Source organism: Rattus rattus, chromosome 8, assembly GCF_011064425.1.
Source record: "Rattus rattus isolate New Zealand chromosome 8, Rrattus_CSIRO_v1, whole genome shotgun sequence".
Taxonomy (NCBI): Eukaryota; Metazoa; Chordata; class Mammalia; order Rodentia; family Muridae; genus Rattus; species Rattus rattus.
The window spans coordinates 77,064,630-77,078,330 of record NC_046161.1 but is presented as its reverse complement, the minus strand read 5'-3'; the positions used below and the strand labels follow the sequence as shown (position 1 = coordinate 77,078,330).

At 34.5% G+C, this 13,701-nt stretch overlaps 1 protein-coding gene across 1 annotated transcript in view; it reads left to right on the top strand.

Annotated features, from left to right (window-relative positions):
* The window catches only part of Phip (pleckstrin homology domain interacting protein), a 117,057-nt gene that overhangs the window by 76,413 nt on the left and 26,943 nt on the right, over window positions 1–13,701 (top strand). Inside the window, 8 exon segments of the mRNA XM_032909356.1 lie at window positions 621–697; window positions 2,215–2,446; window positions 8,098–8,217; window positions 9,810–9,917; window positions 10,334–10,458; window positions 10,560–10,642; window positions 13,025–13,136; window positions 13,307–13,368. Coding sequence (XP_032765247.1) covers window positions 621–697; window positions 2,215–2,446; window positions 8,098–8,217; window positions 9,810–9,917; window positions 10,334–10,458; window positions 10,560–10,642; window positions 13,025–13,136; window positions 13,307–13,368 — 919 coding nt within the window.

The following is a 13,701-nucleotide window of genomic DNA, read 5'->3' as shown; positions in this document are numbered from 1 at the left end:
CTAAACTTTGAATTGTTCCTAAATTGAATTGTTTCAGTTGTTGGTACAGTTTGTAACTTTATTCTTGTTTCAAATCATCTCTCTTTGGATAAAATAAGGCTAGAGATGGAATATACTGATTTGTAAAGTTGTTTTACTAGTAAGTAAAATATAAATGGACCTAATTTTAAGATTCTGAAAAACTGGCTACAAAGAGCTTAGCTTTTAAAAATGTTCAATACATTTCAGAGGATGACTGTAGAGTTTGTTATCCCTCTTTAATTTGTTCTTTTTTAAACAATGAAGCTTTTTTTTTTTGGTATAAACCTGTAATTCTAGAAATTACGTAAGATGAAAGAGAATCATAAGATTGCAGATATATTTCAGAGCTGCCATATCCAGATCCTTGCATTCAATTCTCAGCTCTGAAAAATAAAATAAAAATTGAATTAAATAAAAATGAAATGTGGCAATTATCTCAGAGGTCTTTTGAATCTGGCGTTAGTAGATAATATTTAATAAACATTTGTTTTAACTTTTTTGAATAAAAATACAAAAGTTGTATTTCTATTCCCAAGTCAGACTTTGATATCCTACCGTTCTTAGGACGTAGCTTATGAACTCTGTCTTCCTTGTTGTAGGAAGGTGAAGTGCTTGCTGTCAGTGGGGGGACTTCTGAAGAAGAGGAGCGAGCATGGCACAGTGACGGCAGTTCCAGGTAGAGGCGTAAAGAGTTTTACTTGTCCTGTCCGGGTGCTGTGTCCATCACCCAATACTGGATACAAAGTTATTTGAAGAGTCTTTTGGTTAGCAAAAGTTTAGAGTTTCTCCCTGACAAGTCTTTATAGAAATATTGCAACTAGATCTGTAAAGTAATGTTTTTAACTCTTCGGCCTACTTGTTACTTCATTTCTGAAAGCTATATTTAACATACAGCATTGTAAACTAGCTTCACTGCTATTTTTTGAGGAATGTGTAAGCATTAGATCATAAAAATAAAGAAGTTTTATTCTTATATGGCCATTTTTACAGGACATTACTAATTTTCTTTACTAGTAATGAGAAGAAATTTTCTACTCCTTGTTTTGCTCATGTAAGCAAGAAAACCTTCATATACTTACGTTGGAATTTCACGTTTAAAGGTCTAATAGCATTAGCTACATAACAAGGTTTTAATGGTCCATGGAGATGTACCCTTGGGGAAGGAAATTATGTTGTTCCCTATACTTTTTCCTTCCTTTAGTAGTTCCTAAATAGATTTCCAAAGGAAACATTAAGTTGGTGCTATAAGTTAGTACAAGAATCTGATCATTTCTAGAATAGTATTTCATATTTTTCTGTTTTCAAAAAGTGAAATGTTCATAAATTGAGGGGAACTTATATTAAAAGAGAATGCTTAAAAATATTTTTAATTAGGTTCTTAAATGATTTTAAAGACCATGTATGTTGGCACACAGGTTAATTCTAGTGCTTGGGAAGTAGAACTTAAATTCTTTTAAGACATTTCTAATTAAATCTATACAAAATCCTTGCTGAGTGATGGTGGTACACCCCTTTAATCCCGGCCCTTTGTAGGCAGAGGCAGGTAGATATCTGTGAATTCAAGACAAGCCAGGGCTACACAAATTTTTTAAAAAAGAACTTTATCCTTAGGCCACGAATGCTAGTGCATGCATTAAAAGTTCAGTACTCTGGAGGCAGAGGCAGGAGGGTCTCTGAGTTGGAGGCCAGCCACATATAGTAAGATCCCATCTTAAAAGTAGAAAAAACCCTTCACACTTTGACTAGGTCAGTACTTGCAAGGCTTCAGCCATCAGCACTTTAAAAGACTAAGAAGATTTCTAAGATCCCTTCATAAAAGAAATCCCCATTCTTGCTTCCTATGGTGCATGCATGTTGTTTCTCTAAGGTTCTTTATACTTCTGCTTCAACTGAAAACTCCATTCCTTATTTCTTGTATAAAGAATGACTAGGGACATGTGCAAGCAGCATGCTTCTTAAATTATTTTAAGTTCTTAAATTTATTTTTCAATGATAGTTGCAAAATTTGTTTTTAGTTAGGAAGATCAGGGGAGTTGTGCATAAGGAAATACTCTTTAGTTCATTCATGCTTCTATCTCTGACTGTCTGTCCATCTGTCCATCCGTCCGTCCATCCATCCATCCATCTATGTATCTAATAAAATGCTCTTAAAACTACCCTACTATAAGACTTAAAAGTCTTCTCTCCTTTTAGTGACTACTCCAGTGATTATTCTGATTGGACAGCAGATGCTGGAATTAATTTGCAGCCACCAAAGAAAGTTCCTAAGCATAAAACCAAGAAACCAGACAGTAGTTCAGATGAAGAAGAAGAATCTGAAAATCAGAAGCAAAAACATATTAAAAAGGAAAGAAAAAAAGCAAATGAAGAAAAAGATGGACCAACATCACCAAAGAAAAAAAAGCCCAAAGAAAGAAAACAAAAGGTTGATTTAAAATTTTTATATCAAGTGTTTTCTTTTGGGGAAATGATTCAAAGCATAAATGTGAAAAATCCAACAAACATTGAGGTTTGTTAACAAATACTGACAGAAAAAAATGCAAAGGATACAGTAAGCAGTAATAGGTGCATGGAGACGTGTTGACGGGCGTGTCTGACAGTGAGCATTTATTCAGAACATGGCCGTATTTATAAATATTTGAGCATTTTAATTTAAACATTTTTTAAATCCAGTGAGATTTATTTACATAAGAAAAATGGTAATATACAAATTTTGCCTATTAATGGTCTTATATTATCTATCCTAATTATTATTCCTATAAATACAAAAAAAATTCCAGGAGTGCATCACATGAAATATAAATGATAGAACTTCTCATTTGTTGACCGTAAAGCAAATATAAATCAATTATTGGGTAAAAAAATCACTTTTATGGCAAGTTTTCATTAAATATAGTATGCAAACTATATTTTAAGTTTTTGAGTTAGTAATATGTTTGGTTAATTAATGAGTCTGGACATTTTGAGAGAAGATAGAAGAAAGAAGGAAACAATAGAGAAAACCTGTCCTTACAAAGCTGAAATTTTAAACCAGGAAATGAGAGTTTAAATTTTTTTTCCTCTGAAGTAGATGCATATTTGTCTGTGCTGTGTTAAATACTGTTATGAGGATCTGTATCGGAGATGGTTCACAGGAAGGTTATAGAGGAGAGTAGCAGGTGATGGTGCTTGCCACCAACCAAGGCTGACCACTTCAGTTTGATCCCTGGCTCTGATGTGGTAGAACATGAGAATTGATTCCTGCCAATATACCATGGGACATGCCCTCACATACACACAGAATAATGTTGTTTTTTTTTTTTAATTTAAAGTCAAGAATACTATAGTAAACATATATTTTGGTAAATAGAAATTTTGCTCTTGGGAGGCGGAAGCATGCAAGTTTGAGCCCAACCTTGTCTACCTACCAAATTCCAGAGTAATCAAGACTACATAGAAAGACTCTGCCATCCTCAGTTCCAGCCAACACCATCCTATGTCAAAAAATCATTTTTTCTTTTACTTTCTTTAGAAGTAAATATGTTATCATTTGTAGAATTAAATACTACTATGCCCTGGCTCTTTATTCTCAAGAAGCTTTGAAAATTATAAGAATATATGCAGGTATACTGTTTGGTTTTTATTGGTTAAATTTATATTTCTTTCAGCTCTATTATTATAAATTGCTGTACTTTGGGTTTATAATGATATGATGGTTCTTTTTACCTACCTCCCTTGCAGTTTGTAAGGAAAACTTTCCAAAGACAATACCACATTTGTCCTTAGTTTCTGCCTAGTGACAGATTGTAAATGTTGCCTTAGCAAATGTTGTATTTGAATCTCCTATTAGGGATGTTTTAATTCTGTGGTTTGCTTTGTCAGAATAGTGTAGCAGGATCTGTTTATGTGACATCCTGTGATGAGATTTAGATATTATGAATTGTACCTTTCGACTAGACTTCTGTTCCTGTGTTTACCAATAGTCTTGGAGTTCTATCAGGCAGCTCAGTAGTATTTTATTCTATGTATAGAGCTGTAGTGAAAAACACTTAGCAAGAAAATAATAAGTAGGTTACTGAATGTATGAGGAAATGAGAACATTTTCCATATTACTGACTTTTAATTAAGCAAAGAGTAAAATACATATGAAAAATGGTAACAACAGAATTCTTAAACTTAATAAACTGTTCAGGACTCAATGTAATGTAATGAGTAAAAATAAGTATGTAAGCCAGTACTCTTATTCTAAAACTAATGTTTAATTTACAATATGTTCTAATGCCCCAAGATAACAGTAAAATCACATATTTTAGAGATAATTCAGAAATCAAGTGGGAAAAAATACTTAAGATCAGTATAAAAGCAGTCCCAGAGATCCATGGAAGAAAGTTCTTAACTTCACCTCCAAAATAAGAAAATCTGAAATCACAAGGCAGGAAGTTTTGAAAAATAGTTAATACATTTGAACTGTTTAATACTAGGTGACAAAAGTCTGCTTCAACCAAGTACCTAGGGTTCCCCTAGTATCAGTGGGTATTCAAATGTGTTCTTCTGATTGTATGGGGTACAACAATCTTAGTTACAAGTTTAGTTATTCCCTTCTGAAAGACTTATTGCCCATTCCTGTCAACATTGACAATTTCTTTATTGGGAGAAATAAATGTCTTGCACAATTAATATACCATATTTGACTTAATATTAAGATTCTAAAATTTCTCCTCTTTATCAAGATAACCTTTATAAAGCAACCCTTTGCTTGCAACCTCAGTGTATAAAACTGGTAAAATAAGAGCAAAAGAATTTCTAGAAGAAATTCTTTGATGGTCTGTATTAGTAAGATTCTTGTTGCTTTTATAAAATAGTAGATAATCAAAAGGAGAATTGGTTTATTAGGGCCCTTAAGGTGGTAGGTTTCAGTTTGTGTTCAGGTAGCTCTAATGTTGTGAGGCCAGGACATCATGATGGGGAATATGTGTGCTCACCTCATGGTGTCTGCAAATGAGAAGAAACTGGAATCCCAGTGTCCTGTCCGTACCCTCACCTAAAGCAAGCCCTCAGCAATACAGTATCCTTCTGTTTGGCACTACCTTCTGAAAGTTTTAGCCCCACCCCACCCCATAGTTCCATAGACTAGCAATCAAGCTTTTGGCATTTGACATGGGAGGGAGGGGTAAAATTTAACCCCACACAGTTGCTGGGTCTAACTTAGTGATAAACACTTGTGATTTACATAACTATTTAGGTATCACCTGACTTAATAATGTATATCAAATCTTATAAATCTTTTTTGCCCTCTTTCTTGAGAAGGGTTTCCCTTTGTATTTCTGGTTGTCCTGCAACTATTCCAAGCTGGCCTCGAACTCACAGGGTTTGGTCTGCCTCTGCCTACTGAGTGGGATATGTGTCATCACTCTCCAGTGTAGCTCTTACCAATCTTACTTTCCGAGTGTCTTCTTTAGCTTTGCTCTACCTCAGCTCTCCTCACTATACTGGCCATAATACCATCTCTTAAGCAGTATGGAGTATTTTCTGTTACTTGAACATTTACTCTGCCAGGGAAATATGACCCTGCTTTCAAAACATACTTAGCTTTGACTGTTGTTTAACCAGGTCTGTTGTTTGCATGCTGAGCTGAGTCATTTAGAGTCATTTTATTCTACCCTGTCCTTTTTTGTTTCTACTCACTGTATCCCAGAGGACCATTTTGTTTTCTTCTGTCTTTAAATTGCCCTGTGTTCCCCATCTTAAATTCGTGTGTGTGTGTGTGTGTGTGTGTGTGTGTATGTGTGTATGTGTATGTGTGTATGTGTATGTGTGCTCACATAAAAAATACATAATCATACAAATCTAAGGAGGCCGTTTAGTGTTGCTCACATGTATATGAATTCGGGATTGACTACCCACTTGGTACTGCAGAATAAGTTAGTAGCCTCATTCCTCAGGATGACTTAACTTTCATGCTTTCAATATTCCTTAGTTGCCAGTAGTTCTTTGCCAAAATTGCAGGTGTATCATTGTCTAGCTTCCCTGTTATTTCTAAGAGAGACAGTCTTAAGGCAGGCTTCCTGGACCTCTGGGTCTTCAATTTTTCTTTATTCTGTGATATTCACTGAACTTTAGGTGCAGAAGTTGTGCTGTATCTATTGGGACTGCACAACCCACAAGTAGTTTTAGATGACTAGTTTTGACTAGTTATGATTTTCTGTAATCTTCTGTCTGTAGCAAAGAGAAACTTCTTTGATGAATGGTAAGAGCTACACTTATCTATGGATTTTGAATGCAGTTAAAAATTAGGCTTTAGTAAAGGGGTGTACTAGGTTGTCCTAAGATCCATGACCTTATTATTCTCCATGTATAATGACTAGGGTTTCAGTACCAGGCATGATTGCCCTCCTATTGAGTGTACCTGAAGTGTGATTTGACAACTCTTAGTTATAACCAAGATATGAGTACCACCGTTGTACCTTTAGGGATATATTGAGATGTTGGTTGTATGGTCCATAGGTGTCATAGCTGGGTAGGAATATTGGTTGCTTCTGTGGGTTGGCAGCTTGCATAACACTTCCAATGTTATGAATATAATCACATTGTCTAAAAGAAGAGGATAGCTATTAGACCATTATAGCCTGAAAGTAGCCGTGTATGATATATACAAAATAAATATGGCTGGCTGTTTCAGTAAAACTTAGTAAAACATTCAGTAAATTGTATTTTTCGACTGCGGGTCATTTACTGTTCTCATATATATATTTTCCAGTCTTCCTTTTAAAATATGTCAGCTCTTAATACATTTCTGCCTGTGACTCCAATGAATTCAACTCAAAGGCTTTTGCTTCTCCCTTGTTCTCAAGGTGTGAGAGCACTCCTGAGGCATTAAATTAAAAATACAATGTGTGAACGATAGGAATAGAAATAGGAAACTGTATGTTGTAAAATAATTCTTAGGAGTGTCTGCTGCAAGTGGTGTTCTTGACTGTCATGGTGCTGCTTTTGTATGATCGCAAGCCCATCCAGGGTGATTGAGCTGTATGATAGATAGAGTGCAGCTTAATTTTTATTAGTTCAGAGATGATTTGCTTAAAAAAAATAAAACAAAAAAACCCGACAGCAACAAAACCAACAATAAATACACTCAGCCACATTTTAAATCGCTTGCATAAATAATGTTAGATTTCAGAGGCTTTATTATTTTTTTTAGCTCGTTTTCGATTCACATAAGGTAATAATATAAAGGCTCTTGACATCAGATTACTTGTTGGTGACCAGGTGACCAGTAAAACTAAATTTTTACTTGGAGCATAGGTTTCTTTTACTATTGTTCTTTGGGGAGTTAAAAAGTAAAAGGTCTGTTTTCAGAACTTATTTTCAAAAAAGAAAATTTTGTGTGTGTGTGTGTGTGTGTGTGTGTGTGTGTGTGTGTGTGTGTGTGTGTGTAGCATAAATGACTTAAAGAATGAAATGTCTACTTTGAGTAATGGAGGATGCTCTGTATGTTAATGAAAGTAGAAGGAAGGATGGATAAGAATTCAAGGTCAGCCTTTAATATATAATGAGTTTGAGGCCAACATGGGCTACATGTCTAAGAGAAATAGTGGTGACAGTGACAAAGTGAGAGAGAGAATAAATGTGAGTGAGTGAATGGATATGAAGGAGACTATTCTTGGGTTATGTAGAATGTAATGTCCAGTTTATAGCTCTCATGAAAGCAATTAGCTTTCTGGCTCCTTGATACAACTCAGCCTATTGGATATAGTCTTAACTTACTACTGCCAAACTAAGACTCCGATTTTAAGACCATTGAGCACATTTTAACTTGTTGTGTGTACTTTTTATTAAGATGACTTGTTCTTAAAGGGGTAAACTAGAAGAATTTATAGTTTGTGTCTGTTAGGATGTCTTTTGAGAGTTTTGTGAGGAGTAGACACTTTGCTTTTGACTCTAGCTCTCCATCAGTGATTTGGAAAAGCTGAATAACTTTTGCCACTTATACTGCTTTTCTAGAATAGGGTTTTAATACTGGAGAGTAAAGTCTCTGTAGAGATTCATTTTTTTTTGTGTGTTTAAAAATACTGCTAATACTATTGCACGCTTTCTCAGAGATTGGCCGTAGGAGAACTAACTGAAAATGGTCTTACGTTAGAAGAATGGTTGCCTTCAGCATGGATTACAGATACACTACCTAGAAGATGTCCATTTGTGCCACAGATGGGTGATGAGGTATTTTTAAACTTTTACATTTTAAAAGTTACTTAAGTTTTTTTCTTCAAGTAGTAACCTGAATATATTTATAGGTTTTGAAACTTAATTGTAGAAGATTGCAACAGGTTTCTTTAAAAAACAAAAAACATCTAAGCATCTATAAGAGTATTGGAAAGGTACAACCAAATATCTAGTAATAAGATTCCTTTGGACAACTATAAATATGTGATAATATTAAATATGAGTCATAGTATTAACTATTTTGAAAAGACTGGGTTTTACCCCCTTCCTGGTTTTTCAAGACAGGGTTTCTCTGTGTTGTACTGGCTAGTCTGGAATTCACTCTGTAAAGTAGACTAGCCTGAACTAAAGAGAATGAGATTAATTTAAGACCATCAGACTCTCAGGACCATATCTTCTTATTCTATAATACACATTTGAAAAGTGTTACTGACTAATATCCAATAGAGTGACTAAAAATACTTAAAATAGAGGCTTCCTTTTTCAAAATGTAGTAATTAATATTATTATAAATTAGTAATTAATAGGTATGATTTATTTATCTAAAGAGCCCCTTGTTTTATAAACTTTAGAACTAGGACATACCTTTGCAATGGCAATTCTTAACGGTCTGTAGCAGTAACATGATAACAGTACTTTTCAAGATGTTAGGTTTATGTTTGGATCGTCTGTAGATGCTGGTGCTGGAACCTTCACCCCATTGAGTCTTGAACTGGGGAATTGTACTGCACACCTCCAGTGATTCTCAGGCAACAGAATAGGGATGAGTAGGAGGAAAATATGCAGGATAGTGGCCATCCAAAATATTACTGATCATTTAAGCACATTTTAAAATAACTTTCTTCAGCCTAGAAAGTTGGTTCAGGAGTTAAAAACACATGTTGCTCTTACAGAGATCCTACATTGAATTTACAGGACCCACATGGTAGCTCACAACCTCTTGTAAATCCAGTCCTGAAGAATCTGGTGGCCTTTTCTGACCTCTGTAGGCACTATGCATACAAATGCATCTATGCAGAACACTGATACCTCTCCCCCAACATTGAAATAAGTGTTTCTTAATAATGAGATGCACTACAGTGGCAGATTATTCAAATGTCAGTTCTGCAGGATACCTTCTAGGAGTTAACTTTTGTCTTGAAATGGAGGTGCACATATACACATACATCCACTTAAGATTTACAGATTAATAATCAAGCTGGATAAAAAAATATGAAAATACATGTTTGATTTCAATGTTTTCTGCATGTGTATAAACATGTGATTTAAAAAGTAAAAACAAAAGGTTGTGACCTCCTAAATCCCCTGGTTTTGTGTGTGTGTGTGTGTGTGTGTGTGTGTGTGTGTGTACCAAATGGATTAACATACTTTAAATTCAAAAATAAAACAATAAAATAAAAACAAAACATCGCACATTTAATTTTCTGAGTTTTTGATTAGAGCTCTTCAGTTTTGTTTAGGTGGCTTTAAGATAACTTCGAATAACATTTAATATTTCCAGTGTGAGAATTTCTGTATAATTTCTAAGTTAGATTTTCTCTTCAGTGTATGTAGCATCTTCTACCTTTAGTTTTGATTTTTCTTTTTAGGTTTATTATTTCCGGCAAGGACATGAAGCATATGTTGAAATGGCTCGGAAAAATAGGATTTATAGTATCAATCCTAAGAAGCAGCCGTGGCATAAGATGGAACTAAGGGTAAATATTGGCACGTTTCTCCATGTCAAGTACATATGTGCGTTACTGAAGAAGTGGTGTGAATGTTTACTCTTTGACCATAAGACACTGAATGGGACTGGGGAGTAGTTCAACGGGTAATATACTTCCATGAAAACATAAAGACCAGAGTTCAGGTCCTCCGGGCCCCCACAACACAGAATGGGTATCTGTAGTTTTTGCCCTTTTATACTCAGTTCAGCACTTGGGAGACAGAGGAGTCAGGCAGGCTGGTCAGACTAAGCCAAACTGGCAAGTTACAGGTTCAGTGAGAGGCTCTTGTTTAAGTAAATAAAACAGACAGTGATTAAGAAGAGAAGTGACCTGGGGAGTCTGCCACTGGCCTCACAAGCACACACTTTGTTCTGCAGAGATAATGTCTTGTTTTTGTATTGTAGGAACAAGAACTAATGAAGATCGTTGGTATAAAGTATGAAGTGGGATTGCCTACCCTTTGCTGCCTTAAACTTGCTTTTCTAGATCCTGATACTGGTAAACTGACTGGTGGATCATTTACCATGAAGTAAGGACTGCTGTCAAGGCAGTATTTTTCAAGATAAATTTGAACATATCTTAGGTACTTGTAGTTGTGTGACCTAATTAGTCTGTTTCTGTTTGTAATAGATACCATGATATGCCTGATGTCATAGATTTTCTAGTCTTGAGACAACAATTTGATGATGCAAAATACAGACGATGGAATATAGGTGGGTAATTATTGATTTAAAAGCCATAGGTGTTCTGCATATCTTACCCTTTATAAATCACTTACTAGTTAGCATAACCTTTTTTTATCATTTGTAAGTATGATAACAAAAAAGATATGCCATTTTTATGTTGTGAGGATGAAAATACTTTAATCTGGTTGATGTTCAAATTTTAAAACGTTTTCTGTTCTATTTGTCTATTACAGAATTGTTTTAGAATTTTTTTCTTTCAGCTGTTTTATGTTTTTGAATTAAATACTTACCCAGTAGTATTGATAATAGGAGTCATGTTTGAGGACCAAGATGATATAGCATCATGAATTCAAATTTTGAACTTGGGCTAACATTAAAATGATTTTATTATTATTCATAACTGTCTGAAAGTTTGAAATCATATGCTTTTAAGTTATTTTAAATTAGACAGATGGGCACATATTCTTTGAGTAGTTCTTAATTTAAACTAATCCACTGTTTGCTGCGTTAGAGGGTTGTAGTAGATGTGTAATGGCATCGCTGATCACGTATCAGTTGTATATTGATCTGTTTTTTCAGTGCTTTTGGCATGTTTTTTTTTTTTTGATTAATCTTGGCAAAACTTAGTTTTAAGTGGGGGAAGGAAGCAGACAGGAACATACATGAAAATGAATTATAGTGATACACATGTATTAATATGCCAAAATAAATGTTTGCTTACATTAAACTTTAATGTAAGCAATGAGCCACTTTTAAAATGTTATAACGAGGGGCATGAAGTAAAACAGAAGTGTGGCATCCTCTTAAGACAAAGGTGAACATGGGAAAGTGTAAGGGAACCTCTAGGTAATTGGAGTGTCCCGCGTAGTTGTCACCAAGAAAGCAGTCTTCTGAAGAGTACAGATTTAAATTATCAAAAAAATAAACATTGTAGGAAATTATTTTAAAATGTGCTTTATACAATTTGTTTTATATTACTGTAAGTGCATAAAATATGAAAATTGAATATTTAAAATTATTTGAGGAAAATAATTTTCAGGAAACAATTGTAATCTGTTTGACTAGTAGCAAATTTTATTTATAGTCTAGAATAGATGTAACACATTTCTTTTACATATGGTTACATTGAAATAGAACAGTACTGTGCAAAAGTGATAGGTAGATCAGATATTTTGAATGAATAAGCATCAATACATTCATTTCTTTAGATCTTTCAATTTTTTTATGTTAGTACAATATTACGTCTTCAGAGTCTGTTGTTCTTTTAATTTTTGTAATATCTGTTCATCTGTCTTTTGCCACTTACGATGGCCAGAAAGTACTACTGTGCATTGTTAATAGGACTGTTCATTTGAATCCAACTCAGTACCCAGTCAAATCAGTAATAGTTTACAAAGATTTTCTTTTAATTCTAACTCCGAAAGAGTTCTAATTTAAAATATACTTTACCTTGTTTTTCCGATTTAACACATTTATGTTATTTAATGCATGTCTGCATAAATTTTTAAATCAATTTTTTGTGAACATGAGAAAATGCCTTTCTTGAAAATAACTGACCAGTTGGCAAAGTGATTCATTATTCCTCATGTGTTAGAAATGAAAAAGTACCTTAATATAAGATAGTACTTAAATATTCTAATATAGATGATACTGCTATTACTGAGTAGATGAAGGCCGTTAGAAACACCCACATCCTTTAGACCTTTGCCTATACTATCAGACGTTTTAGTAAGCACTAAAGACATGAAAGGAAAACATGGTAGAAAGCAAACGGCACTCTGAAGGTTTCATATGCATCAGGAGGCTGAAAAGACAGGCATTCAAACCAGGTGTGGCTCTTGGAGCTTACTAGCGTGTTTATTATGAGCACTTTTAGTGATAGAACCGTAACAGATGGGTAAAGAGAGAGACACAAGGCAAAGCGGGAGGGTTTGAACTGTTTCTTTGTATTGTTGCCCCTTAGAAAGAAGGAAGAGGAAATGTGCAGTACAGTGTGAGGACGGTAGAGGTGAATGAGAGCTACTCAGGTTTTCATGGGTGATTATTATTTGTGGGAAATAATAGGAACTAAAAAATTAAAAACAAACTATAAATATGTTTAGCTGAAGTAACCCAAGTATATGAGAAGTTTAGACATAGCCCAAATGGTGGTTTTTAAATGCTACATTTGCAAAAATGATATAAGACAAAAAGGAAAAGTCTCATTACTGAAATCTAAGAAATAATAACGTAAGTCATATTTTAGATATTGTGCTAATTTTCCTGACTTTTTTTAATATATGTATTACTTTGTGTGTTTTGAAGTCATCCAGTTTAAGAACCTTAGAGAGATACACTTTAGGAATGGGATTTAACCAAGTGACTGCACATGGCAGTGTGCTGAGTCAGGCGGTTTTTACTATTTTCCAGGTGACCGCTTCAGATCTGTCATAGATGATGCCTGGTGGTTTGGAACAATTGAAAGTCAAGAGCCTCTTCAACTTGAGTACCCTGATAGTTTGTTTCAGTGTTATAACGTTTGGTAAGAAAATAATTAGGTTGTATTTTCAATTAGGCCAAGGTTTGAATTTTTCTTTTAGTAAAGAAATCAAGATCGTTTAATACTGAGTTGATTATTTACTTAATGTGATTTTCATAATTTTTTGTATTATTTTCTGACCCTTTTATTGAAATAATTTTGCTTTCTTATAGTTGGGACAATGGAGATACAGAAAAGATGAGTCCTTGGGATATGGAATTAATACCTAATAATGGTAAGTATATGTTGGGCTTGTTGCTTAAACTTTGTAGAGTTTGTTGGGGTTTTTGTTTTACATTCATTCATTCATTCTCTCTCTCTCTCTCTCTCTCTCTCTCTCTCTCTCTCTCTCTCTCTCACACACACACACACACACAGAGGGGGAGAGGGAGGGCGTGAGGGAGGAGAGAGAGAGATGAGTGTATAGGCACTTAAATATGCACAGTAGGCCATTTTTGGAAGCCAGAGGATGGCTTGCAAGAGTTCTCTTCTTTCTTGGATCCTAAGGATTATACTTGGGCCATTAGATAGTGTGGGATGCACCGTTGCCCTCTGAGCCATCCCTTCA